This window comes from Protopterus annectens, chromosome 2.part0 (assembly GCF_019279795.1).
Source record: "Protopterus annectens isolate FY-2018-M chromosome 2.part0, PAN1.0, whole genome shotgun sequence".
NCBI classification, from domain to species: Eukaryota; Metazoa; Chordata; order Ceratodontiformes; family Protopteridae; genus Protopterus; species Protopterus annectens.
Genome location: NC_056728.1, coordinates 1,348,624,713 through 1,348,649,227, shown reverse-complemented (window position 1 = coordinate 1,348,649,227; position 24,515 = coordinate 1,348,624,713). Strand labels below are relative to the sequence as shown.

At 41.1% G+C, this 24,515-nt stretch overlaps 1 protein-coding gene across 1 annotated transcript in view; it reads right to left on the bottom strand.

Annotated features, from left to right (window-relative positions):
• CCNA2 (cyclin A2) overlaps nt 1-22,035 on the bottom strand; it is a 1,007,636-nt gene extending 985,601 nt beyond the window's left edge. The window contains exon 1 of the mRNA XM_044061531.1: nt 21,435-22,035. Coding sequence (XP_043917466.1) covers nt 21,435-21,647 — 213 coding nt within the window. The 5' untranslated portion in view covers nt 21,648-22,035. The remainder of the gene's footprint in view (nt 1-21,434) is intronic.
• Between the last annotated feature and the right edge of the window lie 2,480 nt (nt 22,036-24,515).

Here is a 24,515-nt window from a genome sequence, read left to right as displayed (position 1 = left end):
TGCCAATTCCTAGACCATCACTACTACTCGGGGGAGGGGGGGGTGTAGTACCAGTTGACTGTAGTAGTCATATTGCTGAAAGAGGGCCTGGAATACAAAGATGAGGAAAGACTTGCATGGCACCGAATCATCATACTAACGATGTAATGCTATTTTGTTGGCTTTAGAACCTGGGCTTTCTTTGGATACCACTCTCCAAAACAAAAAAGGAATACCTGGATTTAGGATAACTGGTTTTCCTGAACCTAGAGCCAAGAGCTGAAAGGATAGGGGAATTCCAATGTTAAGTCCCCAAGGTTTTGAGAAGCCAATGAATTTCTCAATCTAGCAAGTGCAGTTACGTGAATAGAAGGAGAAGCCATCACAGAGGAAGTGTCAAAGAGACAACCCAGAAAGACTTGGATGGATTTCAAGTGAGCCAAGATCATTCAATACACTGAAGACTACTATGATCTGTGCCGCTTCCTCCCTTGACCTGCAATCACCCAAGACACCTTCCTATCTGTCAAAACATAGCTAAAACTCCCAGCTTGCATTAAATCCCAATAAAACTTATGCTTTTCTACCCCAACAGAACTCCTTCCTCTTCCACAACCTTTCATATCTGCTCTAACAAAACCAATTACTCCTACCCCCATACCAAACTAGGTATTATTGACAACCTGAAATTTTACCTCCATATAGACTAATCCATTAAAAAGTTGAAGAAACTGTCTCCTTTAAAGGAACAATTTCTAAACAAAAATTACAATTGCTAGAACACACTGCCTAGCACTTTTATACATCCCCTATCCTTACAGACCTCAGATTTTAAACCTGCTAACAAAATCTCCAAATTTGCCACTAATGCTTCCTATAAATTCCATCATCGTCACTCACTTAACTGGCTAGAACTCCCTTTAACTTCAATTTAATCATAGCCCACAAAATCCTCCACCTTCCAGAAAAAAAAAAAAAAAAAAAAAAAAAAAGCCCTTAAGGACATTCTCCAACCATACTTTGCATCCAGATCTCTTCGCTCAAACTACTCCAAGTCAAAGTAAAAAACCAACAGGCGAATTCCTCTTCAACTATATCTCCAAACTTTGGAACTCTGGCCAACCCACTTAGGAACACCTCCTCATCTAAACACTTTAAAGAACTCCTAAAAAGCCACCTTAAACTCCTGGCTCTGCTCCTGCCACAGCCCAGGTTAGACACTAAACTCAAATCAAAACCTACCTCCTATACTACACACCATCCCCTCAAATACTGAACCCACTCAAACACCTTACTGATTCTTATCAAACTTATTCTCTACTACCAATGTTAGATTGCACTGCGTTTGAAAAACTTTACATACTGAAAGTAAAACCCTTCAGAATGTATTGGATGTTATTGCTATAATTCCTATTGTTTTTCAATCCTATGAACCATTACTGTTGTAAATAACCTAGTCTGTTACATTTTATTGATTAGAAATGTAACAACTTAATTTTTAATGTATTAACTATACTCTGTACTAAAGACAGTGTACTATTTGATATTGTTGCTTTTCTCCCTGGGCTTCCACTGAAAAAGACACATGTCCAGATGGACTTTCTGGTTAACATCTAAAAAAAAAATTTAAGACTGATCTGCTAATTGCTTCAGAAAGTTCTGAAGTTTTGGCACCTGTACACTTGCTCGTTACAGCTAGAGTAATATGGGTGCCTGGAAGGTACCCTAAAGCTCTGGAAGTTGGCTGGACAGTCCTTAGCAGGATATTCCATATAGGTTAGGATACTGCCAGTAAGCAATAGAGGAAAGCAGATAAAATACCACTATTGGTTGGTGAACCTTTATGCAGCAAAAGCAAACAGTACTCTGGATTCAAGTCGGTCAATGCTAATTTATATTCCCAGTAAATCATTAGGATACATAAAGGACCAGAGGCATTTAAAGGTGGGAGGATTCCTCAGGTGTCAAGAGGAACCAGGCATGGATGTTACCTGCCTTATTTGCTTTAAGTTTGCCTTCTTTAGAGAATGACTACACAAATCCAGAGAGTCCATACTTAACAGCAGTCAAGGTTTTTAGGGAAAAATGCTACAGCAGTAAGCTATATACCCACACATGAATTTTTTGCGACTTACCTGTGGGGACCTGTTAACTCAATTTTATTCTGGCAGCTAAAAATGTGCAGGAAGACAGAATGCATGCTCCTGATTATGGACAAAGATCCAAGCATTGAAAAGTTTGGCCCCTTTAGATTTATATACAACTCATGAGCAACCTCAGTCAAGGATCATGTAGAGATGAAGGAATCTAGAAGGGGAAAAGTTTTAGGACAAAGTTCCCCCTAGAGTGGAAAAAAGTTTCATCACTACAATTTAAAGCTACAGTTACACAGTTAATGCTTTTATGCAAGCCAAAGGTTACAAATTATATTGGAAAGTACTGAAATAAATTTAGAATTCAGAATGCAGGCCCTTAAAGACCAAACATTGATATTCTATGAACCAAGCCAAAATGAGAAAGGAAATTTTACCAATAGGGATGACTGCAAGCATGGGCACAGAAGAGGAAAGAGGGGACTGGAATTTACTGGAGAAAATTAGCAAAAGAACAAAGGCATTGGGAACAAAAGTTAAAGGGGGACAGAGTCCTCTGAAGTTTTGAACTACAGCTTAGAGAGACTTACCAAGCATCATTGAGGCAGGCAATTGACTACAGGCTCTGGCAGAGTTTTCAGTAGGGTCCAGAACAAAAACTATTAAAAGGGATAGTAAGGCATATAAAATACTGCATGACAACTACAAGAATCCAGTTAGGGAAAGATTCAGAAGATAATGGAAAGGCAATACAGGAAAGGGGACGACATCAGTACAATCTTCTAAATAGTCAGGAAAACCAATGTGGTTTAGGAGTTTTACATTGGTATTTTATATGCCAAGTCTTCAAACTTTCCCCTCACTGGAGGCTGGAGGAGCAGTGGGGAAAGGAGAACTTTCTAGAAAATGTCTAGAGTTTAGATTAAAAAGTTGCTGTCACTTCACTGTACTGCAAGGGGAATTTAAACTGGCTGTAGGAACAGGTGTTCAATCAGCAGTTTATGAAGTCACTGCTCCATGCCAGACAGCAGTCAAAGGAAAATTTGTAAAAGTTGTTTCTATAATCGTGCACAGATGTCACTACATAGTGACTTAAGATGAAAGGGTTCTGTTGAGTGAAAAAAAAATCTAGTTCATGTGCGGCTTGAGGTCTATGTGAAGGTAGTGATTTTAACCAAACACAAGGGCTACAGAGGTTGAGGAATTAGTACAAGCAAGAGGAACTGGATGCAAAAATACTGCTAGTTTTGTAATTAGTGGCAAAGACATGGCATTCCATCAGTACAGCATACTAGAAGTAGAGAGAGTGACTAAGCAACAAGTCCCTCCAAGAAGTCACACATTTGTCTGTCCACGCTGCAGAGTACAGCACTGAAATAAAGTACAAGCCAAGAAAGTAATCATTGATACACTTAGATACCAAGTGTTTAGTTTGTTAGAAAGTACTACAAACTGTACTTTCACATTAGTACACTAGCATTACGAGATCCAAGTACATTAGCAAATTTAGGGATGTCCATTCTAGAAGTTATGAAGTGTCAGACTGAACAAAAATACATTGACACTCAAACTGCAAAAGAGGCCCACCATATGGCAAACTCATGGCACCTAGAATAAGGTTATAGTTCTGTGACCACACAGATTACCAAAGCAAATCAAAATCAGGACTCCTCTACAAAATAAGTAGCTCTGGTTCCAGCTGCTAAGGCAACTATCCCCAGGTAATATGCAGTCTAAACTTTAGTGTGTGGGGGGAGCAGTCTTGCTTCCAAGTGAGGCTGGATTAGGCCATTACCCAGATTGAAGTTTAGGATAAATTAGGAGAGTCAAACTGTACCAGTAAAGGCATTTAAACTACTACAGCCCACCTTAGAAAGGCTACATTTTCAACCCTTCACAGATTTCATTAAAGCTCAACAGGGTTTCAGCCACAAAAATCACAGCCAAAGGTGGACCAATGCAGCGCACAGATTTTGACCCAGCACATTAAAGCCACACTTTGTACTACACTCCCCTCACTACATTCAGGTCATTACTGCATATTAAGCTTTTAAGATCTCCAGAAATTATGCAAAGTAGCTCACTATGGCAGCAACACCTACAAAGCACATGCAATTCCCATCTAAAAATTAGTACTTCTTATAGATTAGGTACAAAACCTAATATTTTCGACCAACTAGAGTTCCAGTGCAGTACCAGACTGACCCCACTGCTGTAGTTCCCCAAGCATTTCAGGCTGCAAAGAAGAAAATGTACATTTTCTGGTTTCAAGTTTTTACTTCTAATGCAATGTAGAGTAAGCCAATCCCAAAATTCAGCAAATTGAGCAGAAGCTCAGCACAAACCACGAGCAAAAGTAAAATGGCACTGTGGCAGTAAAGGAATAATTGAAGCAATCAGGACCTGTACTTTAGGTCTTTTACCCTTTTGAAGATGGACTTTAAAGCTTTCAGGCAGTATCAGGGTGTTACACAAGAGTGACAAGATTGCAGTTCTCATCCCAGTTTCTAGTGCACTGCTAAATTTGAGATCACCGCTTTAGCTGCTTGACAGCAATGTAGCCACCATAAGTCACAAACAAAGCTGGCAGAAGCTTTTATTTCTGATCAAAGGAAGTGTAGAGGCCATTGTGTTCTGCACACAAGTTCAAAACATTACCAAAAGAAAATCAGGTAAAAGGCAGATCTTATAGTGAAGCCCTAAAACATATTAATGTAGTAAAAAAATAATGCACAGCATCTCAGGTTTCCATTTAATATTAAGGAGCAACAATTCCCAACAACCAAGTTTCACATTTGTTTACCAAGTGTTCAATTAAGCAAAAAAATTCACTGGTTGACTGGTGAGAATGTTCCAGCAGTATAGTAATTACAAACAGCAAACACCAATCACTATCAAAGCCATACTAGTAGGAAGAGAGTCTTGTCAATAACAAAATAGTAAAAAAGTTACTGTACTGAAGCCTCCTCTGGATATACCAAAGGATCTTTAGATGGAGACCAGGTTGTGGTTACAAGGAAAAACAGGTTTTATTGAAAGACATTCAAAAACACTTGGTTGGCTAGCATTACAGATGCACTAGATAACAGACCCTTGACTGGTCAACTTTGTTGGAAGCAGGCAAGCAGACAATAGCTCTAACAGTGTCTAGACAGAAGTCATTCCTTACAGAATGACTTTAACCACACCTTTACCCTAGGCAAATTACAGTTATGTTTACAAACCCTTCATATTGCTATAGCATATAACCTAAACATTCCATAAATTCAATTCTGCCCTTTTTAAAACACCTTTATTAAATCACTTGCCACAGGCAATCACAAGCCACAGACAATCTTAGTTGCAAGGATTCCAACTGGGAGTATTCAGTATGGTTCATCACTTCTCTAACCAATCTTTCAGTTGCATAGCTCATTCCAAGTTCTGCCTTCTTTTAAATAGAATTCCTCCACTGTATGCATTATTCCCACAAATCATTTTCCTAGAGTTTGCTCCTATACTTTCCAGTTTTATCTTACTATATTCACAACTTCTAGCATAGCTGACAGATATCCATTTTCCAGTAACTGTTTTTTTGCAACCACCATAATTACATGCAGCAAGGCCTTACCATGTTTACGCAATTCAGATTCTGCATCGGACCTCAAAAATCCTCCCCATACCAATTTGCCCACCCAGCATCTGACAGTGCATCCTGCAATGGATACTTAAGTCTGCCAACTCACTGCACTCAAAGAAAGTATGTTCCCAATTACTTCTTTCCAGTCACCTCCATTTGCTGTCTACCCAAAGAAAAGTTCTCTGGAGTCTACTTTGGGTATAATAAACATGTAAACTTTTCCAAGCAAAAACCCTAAATCTAAATTGTTATATTTGGGAAACTTATCCTCACATTGGTAAGCAATTCAAAGACTTCCCAATCCTTTCTAACCTCCCGTTTTAGTTGTGCAATATTCTATATACTCAATTCCTTTAATGGCAGCTTCTGTACTAGATTCTACTAAAACCTCTACCAGTGCTGGTCTTTAGTCCCCCACCACCACTTCTGCCTGTACTCAGATTGCCTTCTCTATTCCTTGGGTTACTTTGCCAGTTTTCTCCAATTCCAGCCCCCCCTCTTGCCTAGGATCTATATCCCTAATTGCAATCATTCCTATCAGAAGAATCTCCTTTCTGCATTCCTGTGTTGGCCTAATTCTTAAACTTTCTGCTACTTTGTGGATAAAGTTCTGAATGATTGGTATTTACCTTAAAAGGCCAGCATCAAAATCCCAGTCTCATTTGAGCTATCCCCCGGTTTCATCACCCCTTTCCACTTTGAATTTTATATAGTTTGCTACTTTTGCTATGTATAGGAGGCATTACCTGTGTAGCTCTGAAATGCCCCTTCAAATCAGGTAATCCCAATCTGCCCGGTTCTACTGGAACAGTATCCCACTTCACTCTTGTCATGATCCCCTCAAAGAAAAATCTTTGAGCTCTTCACTATCCACAACGTCTATGGTAGATATGCCTGACCTGTGTACAACACTGATTGCATCTTGCAATCCAAACACTGCATTTTACCATGCCCCCAGTGGATGGTGATGAACCAACTCACATGTGGGTACATATTTTACCACTATTGCCTTTTAGCTTCATTAACCTTAACCTGAAAATCTGAAGCAATCTCAAAATGCTCCATAACACATCTTTGCCTCTCAGGAATAAAATATCTGCAAATAGTGCCAGCTTTTCTTGACGACTGTACCAATTACATCCTTGGATTTCAGAGTCCCTTTGCCAATGGCTCTAAATATAATGCAAATAAAAGGGGAAAAGGGCACCCCCTGCCTGGTTCCGCCATGCAAGCGGAAATTCAGATAAATCCTCACCTCAAATCCCTCACATCTTCTCCAAATATATTATGTCTTACCAAAACCCGGCCAAAGCCATCAGCTACAGACAATGTGGTAATACCTCCAGGTTATAATATACCAAGACTTTACCACAAAACGAGGGAGGTAGTAGTTTAAACGTACGCTGCAGGTGACCACTGATTCTACACAACCACCCCAAGCAGATAATGCCGAAAGTCTTGTTACTAAACTACAACAAATTCAAATGTGCATGTTTATATTCCCACAGGTAGACACTTAGTTGGCAACCAATTTTAATATATCCTCTACCCCCAAGAAACCATTGTTCTTGGTGACTTCAAACATCGATTGGAACACCTGTTCCTCTGAACACCTTACTAGCCATGCAAACCTATACAGCTTTACTCCGATTATATCCTCCCCCACCAGATCAGTAAACCCAATAAAAAAGCACCCTAGACTGGATACTCAAGTCATCCTCATATGTACAAGGCAGGAGCCCTACCCTGCACTCTCTCACCTTCATAATTAGGCACAAGGCTAACACTCAAACCCACTTGCAAAACAAGGAATAAAAAAACTAACCCAAGCTCCAAACTTAGCTTTAAAAAAGTGTGACTGGTCAGTTCTAAACTGTCACTGGAGGAAGTGGTAAAATATTTTAAGTTACTAGCCATCCTTGACTGCCACACACCATCTCATACTATTGGAACCAAAACAAAAGTAGCCCCATGGATTTCAAAAGAAAAGACAAAAATCTTACTTGGAAACAACGTTGGGCCAAATGGTGTACCATAAAAACCCCTTTAGATCAACTTAGACAACTAAGGAATGACAGATCCGTTATGGTAGATGGAAAAAACCTTGCTACCAACTACAAGCACACCAAAAACAGCCTCAAAATGTTTTGGGCAGGTAAACTTCACCCAGGACAATCCACCACTCTACCCACTCAGATTCCAACCAGAAATGCATAGAAGTCATCACCAATAACTTTAATAGCTTCCTTACTGAGACCATCTAATCCCTCCTCTCCTCAGTCAAACCAAAACCACAACATTTTTTCCTTGGCCATAGTTATTGATCTCTCTAAAGCATTTGACATGGTAAACCACCAGCTACTCAAATCCAAAGAACCTTCTCCCTAGACAACCAGACTATCCAATGGTTCCAGAGTGGTAGACAACAGGCAGTCCCATGACAGAACAAAGTATCTACCCTTCTACCAGTCACACTAGTTCCAAGGCTCTATATTAGGACCCCTTCTATTTTTCCTCTATCAATGACCTGTATACAGTCAATCCACATGCAACCTGCATCCAATATGCAGACGATTCCACTTTGCTCAGTCACCTCCCCCCTTGATCTGCAAACCAACCCAAAATGCCTTTAGTACAGTTAACTTGTTTCTTAAATTCAGTGACTCATTAAATCCCAACAAAACAAATATGCTGTTCTCCCCCACCCACAGGTCCTCCTTTCCATCCTTTACTATCAAGTCTAACAACGGCACCATTATTTCACCAGATTCCTCTACTAAACTTTTAGGTGCAACAGTATTATGTTGGACTTTGACATTAATCTATTAAAACGGTTAAAAAAAAAAAAAAAAAAAAAAAAAAACTTTGCTCACTATACAGGATTAAAGCCTTCCTAACCCCACTATCCAGGACTGTTATTGCCCGCACACATTACTCTCCACCCTCCTTTATGCCTCCTCTTTATTCACAAACCTGAGTAAAACTGACCTCAAACTATCAAGCTGCTATAACATTGTTAGAATTGCCACTGGAGCAGCTTACAGTACACAGCACTGTCAAAACTTAAAACTAGGATGGCTTGAACTGCTTAGCCTAATCCAGTACAACCAAATAGTCGTACACAAGATTCTATACCAACCAGAGAACACGCCTTGTACTTAAAAACCTATAGTAACCTTAAGACTTTGTACTAGTAGCCTTTTGGATGAGCGTACAGTCAAAACCAACAGCTGGTGACTGTTCGCCAACTCAGTTGGCAAAACTTGGAACCATCTTCCTACTGAACTTGTCAGTTCCATCCATAACCCAATTCAAAAATAGCCTTAAACAGTACTTCACATTACGTCCTTGCTCTAACCCTGACTAACTTCTATCCCTACGTCCTTGCTCTAACCCTGACTAACTTCTATCCCAATGCCACATGTTAAGACTCATGTCACTCAGACTGGGTCTTGCTGTTAGTCTGAACTGTTTATGCAACAAGCGATATTATAGGTCTATCTTTTCAATGTACTGTAATACCGAAATGAATTTGCAAACTGTACTGGTGTATAAATGAAATAATTTTCGATATGTTGAAGCTTTTCTCCCTGGGTCTCTGCTGAAAATGGACATGTATCCAGTTGGACTACCCCAGTCAAATGCAAAATAAAATTTCAGGACTTGCAAATGCTTCCATTGTCCTGCTCATAAAGTCCCAGCTTACTCTACACGAAGACCCACCAACAATGCCATTTTCTTCCATTCTGCTTCCCTCTGGATCAATGTTGTGTTAAATGTTCGCCTCCCCTCCAGAAAACCACATTGACAAAAGTAATGCCAATTGTTATGGATCATTCTTTTAGTCAGACATGAACACTTTCATTGGTTAGTATTGAAATGGGCCTTATGAAGCTGGAGCTGATGTTTTTACCCTCTGTGTATTACAGGTGCCACTGCTTTCTTCCAAGATGTTAATACTTCTCTTAATATACTGTTAAAAGCTTTCAGATTTGTTTTTCCCCTTCCTAGCTTCCAAACTGCCACAGGAATACCATATATTCCTGGGGACTTTCTTGTATTTTATCTCCTCCTACTGTAACAGTAATGGAGCCTCATCTACCCCTAACCTTGGCATATTTAATTCTTTGATAAATATTTCGATTGTCTTTTGATTTCCATATTTCTCTGCTTTATACAGATAAATGCCAGTGTAATCCTACCTTGCCAGCAACCTCATTGCACTACAAGTCTGACATTTTTTCTTATCCATCACTACTGGATAGCACTACAAATCTGCCATTGTTTTATCCATCACTATTGGATAGTATCTTACAGTTAAAGTACTCCGGTTTTTCTTTGCCCCAGATAGTCTGCTCAGTAACCATCCTAAAATCTTTTAGGAAATTCACATTCAGTTCTCCTCAAGTGAGTACCCTGTAACTCATTTGCACTCTACATTTAATATAGTTCACTCTTGTATTAATCAGTAAGGCCACTGACATTTCAAGACTGTTGGAAACTCCTGGTGTTCTGGCTGAAGTGTGATTCTCAATCAGGAAACTGAGCGTGGATTGACAAGTATATTTCTTGGCATTTTTACCTTCGAGTTCTGCATTGTCTTAATTTTGCCTGACAAAATTTAATATATTTTCTGGCATAGTTTTTTTCTCATCTGTCCTGAAACAGTTTTTCCCTTCCAACCTATTCTTGTGGTGGTGTTATAGTTGGTGACTGCAGTTGCCCACCCCTACTGTAAATTTGATCTGGGACACCCCTCCCAGTCTAGTGTTCACTCTTACTTAATACAGAGAACAGAAAACATTTTAAGGCCAACCCACTTAGGTTCTTATCTTTGAATTATCTTCTGCTCCTTCCTCTCATAGGTTCATACTAGGCTATCTGCCCTGGGGCAATTATAAGCCTAGCCCGATTCTGTATGGCTTACGCCACCCCTTGATTTGAGTATACTGTGCCCTTTTTAAGGTTTAGTTTACAGTGCCTCTGTCTAATAGTGACATGGGAGTAATCCCTGGGACAAACCTACGATCCCCCATCCACCTATCGAGATTCTTCTTGAAGAGATTCAGTGAGGTGCTCTGCCTCACATGAATTGGAATTCTATTCCAGAGCAAAGGGAGCCTCTGGGTTATGAACCTGTCCCTCCAGCAAGTTCTATTTATTTCTGTGCTGAGGTTAGAGTCCCTCGAACGTGTGGCTCCAAGGGATTTAGATTTACTGAGGTGAAGCATGTCCATTAATTCTGGATTTGACATAGCTTTGTATGTCAGGCATAGATCGCCTCGAAGTAGGCGGCATGCAACAGAGTAGAGCTGGAGTTTTTTTTAACAGAGCAGCATATGGCATCTGTTTCAGACCCTTGATCCTCTTGGTGAGATACTTTTGGGGTCTTTCTAATTGCTGCAGGTGTCGGGTAAGGTACATCCCAAAAGGGGCATTGTATTCTAGGATGGGCCTGATGAGGGATGAATAAAGGGGCACGATTACCTCTCGATCTAGATGTGAAACCCTTCGTGATGAGGTGGGCTATGTAGAAGGTCTTTCTAACCACTTTGGCAATGTGGTTTTCAAAAGGAGAGATTGCTATCAACTTGGGTCCCCAGGTCCCTAATAACTTTCTCTGTACTTAATGGGTTTCCGCCTATGTGGTAATTTGTGGGCACATTGTTTTTGCGCCAAGGGTATGACTATACATTTTTGGGCATTTAGCTTTAAACCATGGCGCTGGCACCAGTTCTGTCAGACCTTTTTGAAGGATGTTTGCGTCAGCTGGAGAGTTGATTATGGCGCCCAGTTTGCAGTAGTCTGCGAACTTGGTGAGCCATAGTCCTCCCACGTTTGCCTGTACCTCAGAAAAGTATATACCGAACAAGAGTGGTCCCAGGACAGAACCCTGTGAGACACACTTGTGACCGGTTTAGAGTCAGACATGGCTCCAGCAACTCTCACTCTGTGGGTTCTGTCTTTGAGCCAGTTTGCGGCCCATCTTGTGACATAGGGGTTTATATTTAAGCTGGATAGCTCATCTATGATGCCCGAGTGGGGTATTGTGTCAAATGCCTTTGCAAGGTCCAGATAGGCTGTGTGGACTACCTTCCCTTCATCTTTGGTGACTGTTTCGAAGAAGTCAACCAAGTTCAAAAGGCAGGATCTGCCCTTGACAAAGCCGAACTGGGTAGGATCAAGTGTCTGTAGGTCCCCAATGTCTTTGTTTATGAGCTCCATGATGATCCTCTCCATAGCCTTGCAGACTAAGCTAGTCAGGCTTATGGGGTGAGTAGTTTCCAGGGTCCGCAGAGGCTCCACCTTTGTGGAGTGGGACCACTGTTGCTGTACACCATTCTGTGGGCACATATCCTGTAGTGAGGCTGAGATTGTATAGCCGTTTTATTTGAGGGATTAGTTCCTCTTGGAGTTCATGTAGGACGCAACCTGGGACGCCATCTGGTCCCATGGAAGCAGTGTTTTTTGCTTTGGAGAGGGCAGCCTTCACCTGAGCATCAGAGATGTTTGGGAGGCAGCCCTCTGCCGGGATAGATACTTGCTCTTTGGGGGGGGGGGGGGTTTGCAGTGCACCTGCCAGGATATTGGCGATGTCTGTGGGTTCAGTGTATTTTTTGTCGTTTAGAATCAACTCAGAACAAGTCTGGGAGTTGCATCCCAGGTTTCTAACATAACTGAAAAGCGTTATGATTGTCTTTGGTGTCCTGTGCAATTTTTCTCGCGAAGCTGGCCTTGGAGGATTTTACGAGGGATCGTAATTTTTTTGCTAGTACTGATCAGAGATGCCTTCCCTATTAGGGATTTTGCTCTATCATGTAGTAGCTTCCTCCTTCTGTTGTACAGTTTATGGCAGGGGTCCACCAGATTGGACGCCTGCCTTTGGATGATTGGGTCTTGGTTTTGTTTGGGATAGCATGATCCATGCATTCCTGGAGATGTCTGTAGAATGCGTTTATATAGGATTCTGCAGTTTGGGCCGTAGTTTCCACTGGCCCTGCGGCCTTGAAGGATTCCACTTCGGTTTTGAGAAGTGAGAAGTTCGCTTTTGAGAAGTTTTTCACTCTGGTTTTCTGGGCTGGGGTCAGGATGTGGACATCCAGTGAAATTTATGGTCTGATCTTACCAATGAGGGATATACTTCTGGTGGAGCATAGAGTCCCCATGTTGGTAATGATCAGGTCTAGTATGTTGTCCCCTCTTGTGGGAGTGGTGACTAGTTACATAGCATTTGAGTTTATAATTTCCAGGAACCTTTGGGCTAAGGTGCTGGGGCTTGAGTAGTGCTCCCAGTCGTTTGGCTCTCCTTGCACTTTAAAAGAAAAAGTGCACTTTATCTGTTTTTACTGTACGTTTCTTCTACTTTATTTTGCATTTGCCTCTTAAAAAAAATACTCAACTGCATTTATTACTGCTTGGTAGTAGCCTGATTAAATTGTAACTTATTCCAAGACTTTTGGTTTAAGCACTTGGGCTTCAGACCAGTTTTACATTAAGGTTTGTGATCTGCACTGTTGTACCAGGATAGGTAGCTTGCATCCTTCCAAGTTGGGAATTACCGATTGAAGGCTCAGTGTGTTCTCAAAGAATATTAGTTCTGGTTTAAGCACGGGCTTCAGGCCAATAATTTTACATTAAGGTTTGTGGTCTGCACACTTATGGGAGGAGAGGCTAAATTCTCCCCTTCTGAGCTGGGAATTTCTGGTTAAAGATTTATTCTGCCTGCTTATTTGACCAGTTTCTGACATTGGTGCATCTTGTTTGCTGTAGCATAGACTATATTCAGGCCTGCTGAATCTAGCTTTGTCTGCATAACTTTGAGCACTAATCCAGGCCTTCTTTTTTGGAGAAGGTTCCCCTGCACCCAGTGGTAGGAGTGTGCAGTTAGAACTGGTCTGATCAAAGACTGCTGGAACAGGGCTCAATTTTTAGCTTTTTATTGGTTAATTTGTTAATATCAGTTTGCTCATTTGCTAGTGTTGTGTTAAAAAACGCACTATGCATTGCCACTTAGCTAGGGTTAAACTATTCCCGGTGCCATAAAGTTTAACTCTTCAAATTTTCCCTTAAAACTAGCCAGTTTTTTTTTTTTTTTTTTTTTTGTTTTTGCACTCAAATCTGAGCTCAGCACTTCAGAATTCACTGTAAGCACTGAATAAGCTACAAATTACTACAGTACTCAACTTTCCTCACTTGGGTAGAGAACAGGTTTTAGTACTTAAGCACCTATCCAGGCATGTCTAAAGGTCAGCTCCTGGTCCTTTCTACCTGATGAATCTGGGCATCTTGGAGGCAATGCAGCAATGGCCTCATGTACAGACAACCCTCTCCTACCAACCAACACTACAACCTGCGAGAGATGCACTTGTAGCCAAATTGGAAGCAAAGCTCTTCACCCAAGACTGGACTAGACAGTCAAGAGAAGGTAAACACGTGCACCACACCACAAGTCATTCAAAACCTACACCAAAGCACACAAACACCTACATTCGGAGGCTCCCAATAAAAATCTGCTCAAGCAAGAGAGACCTCTTAAGCAGAAACAAACCACCACCCCCCCAACAAAATCCAAATGACAGCCCACAAACTCGTGTGCCACTCACAGCCCATAAAACATAACGTACCAAACACTAGTCACAGGTGACTACAGTCAGGCACACTGATGTTCCACTCACCAGGCTAAAGGAGAGTTACTGTCAGCTGTCTGTACCAGGATCCACCACATGTTTGAGTTAACTGAGTGAGTGCATTTAAGTACAACTATAACTGTCATTGTCCATGTTTTGTGAATGACCAGAGACGTACCTCCTTGAACTACCTGGAGACAGAGGAGCTCTCTGATCTTTTAAACCAGGCAGGATAAGAACCCAGACAGAGAAGTAAACAAACCTTTGAAGCAGAAAGTTAGGAGTACAGAAAAACTTCAGTGGGGTCAAGTAGCTTCCATTTCAAGACTTAAATTGAATTTAAGGTATGTTGCAGTGGTAATGGTACCTAAACTAGTCAAGTAGTTATGGACACAGGCAGTACAGAAGCATGCAGTCAGTCCATAATACTTCCATTTAAGTTTCTCTACAAAATACGGAAACTACCCTTTTACCTGCATAAGGTTAGTCCAACTTCCCACCATTCAAACTAAAATGGTTGCAGCTTACAGCTAGTACTACTAGAGTACTAGTTTAGAAAGACAGTACTTGCATTCAAAGCCACCACAGACATCAAACCCTCTAGTAGTGGTGCACCTATCTGAAAACGAACAAGTCAAGCATAGGAAAGTTATACATGCACAAAAACAATTACAGTAAAAAAAAAATTCTACAGAAAATTAGAGCAATATACCAATCCACACAAGCTGTATTTAGAGCTCCAGGCTGCAATAGCTTAATTGAAACAGCTAACAAAAACCCATAAAAGCTTTGCAAGCCACAAAAGTAGCTGTGCATTATCATCTGACCCACACTTTGTAACTCCAAAAAAAAGGAAGCCAATCTGGTGGTCCCCTGCCATAAACAAAACTGTACAACAGAAGGAAGAAACTGTTGCAAAAGAGTAAAATCCCATGAGTGGAGGAGCTCCCTGGTCAGCCTCAGTAAGAAGCAGAGATCCCTTTATAACATCCACCAAAGCTAGCTACGAAAACAAAATCACCACTAATTCTAAGGACAACCACAAAGCATTCCATAGATATGTGAAGAATCTCTATGGCAACACACCCAGATCTGCTCCGAGTTACAGCATGACATGAAAATTTCAGAACCAACTGATATTGCCAACACCCTGGCAGCTAACTTTACCTCCCCACCCCCTAAAGGGCCCATATCTATAAAGGAAGAATGCTATAAAAGGAATAATGCAGAGTCCCTGTAATCGCAACTATGCAGGTAAAAGCTGCGCACACTAAAGCCAAACACACACAGCATCCATAGGACTAGACATCCCAGGCTGTGTTTTACACGAACTGGCTCCCCACTTAAGCACCATGTTCAATAATTGCATCAGGCTTTGTGCCCACTGAATGGCGCACAGCAATAGTTATCCCACTCCACAAAGGGGGAGCCACCACTGATCCCAGGAATTATTGACCTATTAGCCTGACGAGCCTGGTCTGCAAGGCCATGGAACTCAGACATTGATAACCTCCAAACTCTGAATCCCACCCAGTTCAGGTTTGTGAAAGGCAGATCATGTCTCCTGAACCTGATAGGACTTTGAAGCAGTCACCAAAGCCGTAGATGAGGGTAAGGTGGTTCAAACAGCCTATCTTGACTGCACCAAGGCTTTCAACACCATCTCCCATTCTGGAATTATAGCTAAACTCACTAAACTACGTATAAATCCCTACGTCACAAGATGGGTTGCCAACTGGCTCACTGACAGAACCCACACTGTAAAAGTTGCAGACTCCAAATCTGACCTCAAAACAGTGACAAGTGGAGTACCACAGGGTTCCATCCTGGGACCTCTCCTGTTTGGTATCTACTTAAGTACAGGCCAACACAGAAGGCCTCTGGCGAACGAAGTTCGCAGATGACTGCAAACTAGGAGCCATAGTCAAGTCCCCAAATCATGTGGACATCCTACAGAAGGGCCTCGCCGAGAGATGCCTGGTGTCAGAACCATGGCCTCAAGCTCAATGCCAAAAAGTACAGTGTCATCCCCTTTGGTAAAAACTTTGTACCTATGAACTACCATAGGCAGCAATCTACTTAACACCAAATGTTTGAGGAGACCTTGGGACGCAGGTGGACAGTAGTCGCCCCTTTGATAGTCACATCGTCACAGTAGTCGGAAGTCCTACGTGGCACACCTCATTATAAAAGGGCTCTCATCCAGGGGAAAAAGGGGTCATTGTTCCCCTCTACTCGACACAAAGACCAAATAGAGTACAACGCACCTTTTGGAATGTACCTCACAAAACATCTGCAGCAGCTGGAAAGGCCACAGAAGTACCTCACAAAGAGGATTACTGGCCTCAAACAAATGCCCTACACCAACAACCTCAAAAAAATCCATCTTTACTCTGCAGCATCTCACCCACTCCGAAGTGATCTCTGCCCAACCTATAAAGCAGTGTCATACCCAGAGCTGTTAGACATGCTACACCTAAAGAAATCCCAATCCCTCAGAGCTACATGCTCTAGGGACCTAAACCTTGTCACACGCTGGAGGGAGATTCCCATCCCAGACTTCCCATACTCTGGAACAGGCTACCCATCTATGTCAAGCAAAGTTCATTAGCACTCCTAAAGAAAAATCTTGATGAGTGGATGGGAAATCTGAAATACACACCAGGGATCACTTCTGTGTGTCTGCTTGACAGTGGCACAACTTTCTTGGGTGGCGTAAGCCAGGGAACCTCGTCTGCTAGGCTTACGTAGGCACTTGGGCAGATAGGCCAGTAGGTACTAGGCTATGAACCCTTGTTCTGAATAGCTGATAGACTTTCCTCATTAAAGTAGCCTGCAGGACATTAAGATCCAACTGAACTAGTCAGTATGAATACAGGAGAACACACCGAGTGGCACAAACTGAGAATGGAAATACTGCTCTTGTTCTGGAGGGGGTGCAGGGTTGCTTCAATCATGCTCCGTGAGCACCCCCACTGCACCTCCCTCCCTGCTGCAAAGCAATGGTCGTGCACAGAAAAATGCAAGCTGCCCTTATGGGGGTCTAAGTATCCTTTCCCAATGAAGGTGAATGATTAAGCTGATTGGAAGCCAATGTCCAGTGCCACTAGAAAATTGTACCTGCACATCTCCTCTAGAGATATTCAAGGTGTGCCCAATACTTACACCTCCCAAAGTGAAACCTTTAACAGAACCTCAACTAACAGAGCCCCATCAGAATATCAAGCTGACACTGCCCACACCTGCACAAAACCAGGATGGGGTTGTCTAAAGTAAACAATCTCAGCATTTGTGCTGGACAGCTCAAAACACAAGAATTTCTCCCCTAGCTCTTGCATCATTTTATACTAATCATTTAACATTTTAGGCCCAAGAAAATCCTACACAAGGTTTGTCCAAACCTCTTGTGCATCCTCCCCATTATAACCAGAAACGCAATAGGGACTTGCAACACCTCATAGCCACTTCATCCCTCTGGGTTCAGAAACTCAAGTGTTTGAGAGTTTAGTCATTTTGACTGTTCTGAATGCTCAGATGCATCAGACTAAATGAGATATAGTTTTTCAAAAATGTAATTAAAAGCACTATGAAGAACTGGATTATAATGTTTAAGACTAGCAAGAAAAGGGAAACTAAAATTAACAGACTTTCCAGAATTGAAGGATCAGTTCTGAAAATACCATTACCCCCCTTCAGGTAATTTTAAGTTAGAACACAACCAATTACCATGGACTGCCCCCTGAATTACAAATAGCCAGAAGCAGCCCCCAACTTTTATCCAATGCATGGATACCCCTCAAGTTATCTATAGTAAGATCCTACAGATATATTACACCAATGAGTATCAGATTAATTCAAGCACCAAAAAGAATAGGCTAGGCTTAAAATTATCTACAATGGCATCCAGCCTAATATCTAGCTATGAACTGATCACTGCTTGCTCTGAGACAGGACACTCTTTTTTTAGTTTATTTCTGGCTATAGGTATCAAATACTTGAAAGTGGTCTTCTGTAATTTATTATTGGTCAATTATGGCATTCACAGACTACAGAGGCTTATCATCCTAAGATGCAACAGAAGGGTAGGGCTTGTTAATGCAAATTCAAAACGAGAAAGTGGCAGATCTCCCAAGACAGACAGGAGGTACTTTGAAACTGTTCACACAATCCATAGAACCAAAGGAGATTTCTAAGTTAGACCCAGAGGTCATTTTAAGCCTAGCCATTTCAACCCAATGTAACACCATAGAAGTACTAGTCAATACCAAAGACTGCATTTAGTGATGACTGCCCATTTCCAGGAGGGTTGTGGGCACCATCCCTGGTAATACTTTACAATGCCCAGCCACTCATCCAGGTTCTTCTTGATCAGTGTCAGAGGTGCTCTGTTTCACATGAACAGTTAAGCCTGTTCCAAAGATGTGGCAGTTGCTGGGAGAATTTGGCCAGCGACTAAAATAGCAAATGCTGGAGGGGAGAGATTTTAGTTCCTGGAAGGAGTAGCTCTAGACCCATTTGATTTACAGATATGCAAGTTAATTAGGTTTGGGTCTTTGATTTCTCTAGGCCAGGCATAAGTCTCCCCTAAGAAGTCTGTGAGAAAGTATAGTGGCAGGAATTTTATTCAGTCTGTGTAAGGCATATGAGGGAGGCCCTTGATCTTTGTTAGAAACCTCTTGAGATCTCTCCAGTTGCTGTAAGTCCTTAGTATGGTACATACCAAATGGGGTGTTGTACTCAATTATGGGCCGGATAAGTGCAAAGTACGGGGGGGGGGGTAACTTTTGCTCTCAAGTCAATGCCTTTACTAATTGAGCGAGCTACATAGAAAGCTTTCCTTACAACAGTAGACATGTGGTGGTTGAAATGAAGCTCAGTCAACCTGTGATCCCAAGTCCTTTACCATTTCATGGGTACTTAAAAGGTACTGTTATTGAATTGAGAGTATGAAGGGGCATTGTGCCGAAGGGAATAATGGATGCATTTCTTTGCATTCAGTTTGAGACCGACTATACACCACTGTGTGAGACCCCTTCCTGGAGAGTACCAACATTTGGGGATTCAATGATTGCACCTGGTTTGAAGTCATCAGCAAACAGTCAGCCACAACCATTTAGTTTTTACCCAAACTTCTGAGAAATATACAGAAAACATTAGGGGAGGCCAACACCGACCCCAGGTATAAACACCAGTCTGTGGATTACTAAGATTTAAGAAAGTAAATGAGCTAGCCCTATCCCTTTTAGCTACTATTTAGACCACAAAGTAAAACGCACTTACAGAAGATGGAAAGGAACTGAAGTAGCCAGCCAAGCCCCCCCCCCCCCCCCCCATGTACATACTGTAGGCGGGGGAGGGGTTGGAGGCAGCACAAAACACACTTCAAGTCAGGATTGAATCCTGGAGCTGAAGATCTTAGATCTTGCCACTGAACAACTCTTCAGTTGCTAGGATGCACTGGCTCATTTGAGTACCTGATTTTACCTATTAAGATCCCACTGTCCTGCAAAACAAACACTTTCACCAAGCATTTTAAAAAAGAGAGTTGTAAAGTTTTTTTTAAACCAAGTAAAGCCACAGCCTGCAAGGTTGGATAGGTTGTCAGGACTACTACTGTACAAAGATTACAACTAAACATTCCAGTTTTTCAGGATGTCCACAATAGATAGCTTCATTAATTTAGGGCAATTTGATCACTACAACCCTCAGGCTATTCCAACATGGGACTAGACAATACTATTACACAAGTATAGTGTAAAGTATGGTTCTACAGACAAGTGTTCTGCAAACTGAAATGCCCCCACTTAATCATTCTACAGATATGCAATTACAGAAAAAAATCTGATTTTGTAAGCCACCATGGCAACAAATCATGTAATGTCACTTATGACTAGCACTTACCAGAGTGAATACATAACACTATTATACATTATATACAGAAGTACAATGCACTAGAATTAGAACAGAATCATTTAAGCAAAAGGCCAATCACAATATGTAGATTTCTTAAGTGATTTTACAAAGTCCATTAAACATGAACACATAGCCTGATGGGACAGGGTCATATCAGTTGACAATTTCCACTTTAGGTGTCAAGACAAACTTTTGAGACACACACACAATGTAGGTATAAGCCTAGTTTTCTGACTTGAGAAAAGGACAGCAACTAAATGACAGTCCCAAACTGTGTGCGTGTGTGACGGTAAGAACTGTCTGCCTTGCTAAGGCAGCCCAGCCTGTGATTAAAATTCAAAGCATCATACAATACACCCAAGCAATAAGAGATCTTAATTTGATCTTTGTTGAAGATACAGTCAAATGCTACTGTATTCGAAAACAAAGGAATTGTACTAGCAGTTAATTTTAAAGCCTGGAAGAAAATGAGACTACAAAGCTAAACTCTGAAGGAGGCCTTTATCACAGAACAGGATCTGCTTATATAATAAAATAGCATCAAGTAAATTGAAGGTGCAGTGGTAAGAAGGAAAAAAAAAAGCAGTACAGGCTCCAGAAAGACCATGTCTAATTAAGCTCAACTAATGCCCGAATGTAACATTTAAGTCTTTTTTGCACAAGCTTGCACTTTCGACATAACACTCACATTAAGTGACACTTTGACAAGTGCAATGTCAATTTATTTAACAGACCCATTACTAGAGAATTTACCAAGTTTCAGTAGCATACAAACCCATACAATTTTGTTAAAACAAGCTATCAAATGAAGGCACTATACAAAATTGTTACTCTAAGGAAACTAGCCACAATAGTGGGCCTCAGGAAGGCACGTTTACTTTGTAAGTCTCGCAACTTTCAAAAGGGCTAACAGTTATGTACTAACTGGCCACAACAAAGTCGGCTACATGGAAGAGTGAATGCACACTTGCTGTCAAGTACAGCATAAAAAGGCTGGCCACAGAGAATGAAAAAGGCATATTGCTTTCAAATAGTTAACCGATTAAGCCATACACTTACTAAAAAAAAAGTCACAACATTGATAAATTACAAAAAAGACGCACTGGGTCAAAATGAGCTTACCAATGCAAACACACAAACGTGTTTATTGTTACGCTGCTTCAAATTACAAACTACAAAAAGGTTTAGCAATATCACACGAACCTGCTTTGACGGGCGTTGAGACCGTGTTTTGTTGCCCTGGTTATTATTGAGAACCCCTAAAACTGTCCGATGTTGGGCTGCAGATGCCTTAAGGTGTGGGTTAACATTCTCCTGGTTCTCTTCCTGATATTTACGACTCGCTTGGGAAGCGGCAGGCAAGACATTTTCCCGATTAACAGCTCTGGCAGCACCACCATCGTGACTTCGGTGCATCTCCAATACAGACCCTTAAAGCGTCCCCAAAATAAAACTTACTAGCAATATTGAAGTTAAAAACGTCAGCTTAAAAATAGACAGGCTGGAGGCTATAAAAGGCTAAATCAAATAAACAGAAATAGTAAACAAAACAGCAAATTGATAAAAGTCTTTCGGCAATCAACGTATTACGAAGTATTGCAACTTGGGACAACTTGAAAAGGTGCAACAACTAAGGGCGATGCATTTGCTGCATGTTTCACCTAGCTTCTCGTATAAATTATAACCTGTCACTCCAGTTAAAGTTCTTAAAAACAACTCCGTTTCCTGTTAGCTAAATTCTTTTCTGTAATACTCCTGCAGTTATTTTACAAACTGACTTAGTCTTGCTATTCAAGTAGCCCGCGACTATTGAAATGGTCCAATCACAAACTATAGCCCACTACGTGTTTAGTACGGTGGCCTGGGAGAAATCAAAACTAGTAAACGTCAAAGTGCGACGACGGGAAAAGAGAGGTTTTTTTTTCAAACCTGTTGTCCTATCTCTTGACTGTCTCTGATTTTTGACTCAAAATTTAACTTCTGTCCTTCGTAATCCTTTCAAAACTGATGGCATTTAGAGAAAGGGTAGTGACTTACAGTTAATAAGTATTAGCAATAATCAGGGCTGGTGCTAGCATTTTGGGGGCTCCCAGCAAGTTTCAAGTTGGGGGCCCTACCCAGGAGAATACAAAAAATGTGACCATATTGCCGTCATGCCTAGGGTTGCCACCTTTTTAAATGCCCAAAGTGGGACATTTTTGGTACAAACATCAGATTTTGTAGGCCAAAACATACCAACGGCCAGTACAAAGGACGGAACTTCCCTTTTTTGTCTAAATAAAAGGTAATTCTTGTAGCATTTTAGTTGCTTATTCAGTTTTTTATAACATGTAGGTGTTTCAGATACAGAATAACTGTTTTATGCAAGTATTGCATAAAATATAGGAAACAATTTTGTCCTAAAATCTCAGGACAATTCCCATTTTTACACTTTTTTAGCAGGACACAACTGCCCAAAGAGGGACTGTCCCTCGCAAAGTGGGACAGGTGGTAACCCTAGTCATGCCCCCTTCCCTATAGAGCACATGCAGCACCACTTAATCACTGTGTAGTGTTACTACATTGAGACCATTAAAAAGACTTGAAATGTCAGGGTACACACTGATTGGTATTTAGTACCAATGTTGTATTATGGCAAGCCTCTGTACCACAGCAAGGTAGCCACTCATAATGGTACACACACTGACTGGGACTGTGCAGTGGTGCAGCTGTTAACACGGTCGCCCCTTAGCAAGAGGTTCTCTGGTTTGATTCTCAGCTGGGGTGCATTCTGTGTAGAGTTTGCATGTCTTCCCTGCACTCACATGGGTTTCCTCCCACATTACAAAGACATGCTTCTGCAACATTTCTCCCTGGGCCTCGGCTGTAAATTGGCTCATAGGTTCATACTAGGCTATCTGCCCAAGGGCATTTATAAGCCTAGCCCATAGTTATGTGACTTTCACCACCCCTTTAGTTTGAAGAAAACTATGCCTATTATTTTGCTGTGCCTCTGTCAAGCAGTGACACTGAAGTAATCCCTGGGGTATATCTGCGATCTCCCATCCATTGGTCAAGATTCCTCTTGAACAAGGCCAGTGAGGGGCACTGCCTCACATGTACCGGGATTTTGTTCCACAGCATAGGGAGTCTCTGGGTGATGAATCTGTCCCTCCAGCATGTTCTATTAATAACCGTGTCCTAGTTAGACTTTCCCAGAAAACAAATGTTAAATAAATAAAATTTAGTACCAATAAATTATGACAAGTCCCTGTACCACAGCAAGGTAGCTACACACAGAGGTTCACACACTGACTGACATTTAGTACCAATGTTATATTACAAGCCCCTGTACCACTGCAAGGTAGCCACTCACACATGTGCGCACGCGCGCGCACACACACACACACACACACACACACACACACAGACTGGCATTTAGTATTAATGTTGTTACATTATGGCAAGCCTCTGTACTGTATCAAGGTAGCCAGTTCCTCAGAGGTACACAAAAACACCCACACAGGCTCTCTCACACAGAACAGAGACACAAGACACAGTGAATACAACACCGAACCACAAGCATCCAACAAAGGACAAAAAATAACATCAACATAACACTCCACAGCACAGCTTCCAAAAATAACAGCAGGCAGGGTAAATTTTCCACCATTTATTCTTCTCTGGTACCTCGGCTTTTCGCCTTCAAAGGAATAAATTAACTCCACAAAAACCCCACCTTATATACCATTCAAACAGACTTAATTAAACAATAAATTCATTATCCAATAAATTCATTCTCCAATAAATATTTTTTTCCATAAATTCTGCAGTACCGAGTACTCAAAAATAATTATTTTGTTTAAAGCATCATTTTAAAACATTCATATTTAGAGACCCATAGAAACATTATAAACAATTAATCAAATATAAACATTTACCTTATTAAATGTTTTTAACATTTAAGCATTTAAATGATCTTATACTTTAAAACAATTTTAACACTAAATGCATAATGCCTATCTAACCCAAGTGAGTTATTTTATAAGATTAAATTACTATCAATATTCATACCACGTGGTTGAAGTGTTCTATAGTTAATAATGAATCTACATTTCAACTTATCCAACTAATTTTGAAAACTACCTCCGTATTCCATAAATGGACATGCTAGAACACTTAAAAATAAACTCTTAGAACAACCCCCATGTGCAGATGCAAAATAATCACCTACTGGACAGACAGCTACACAGACTTGCACACAAGACATAGACACCCATACATGATGAAGACAGCACTGCAGTA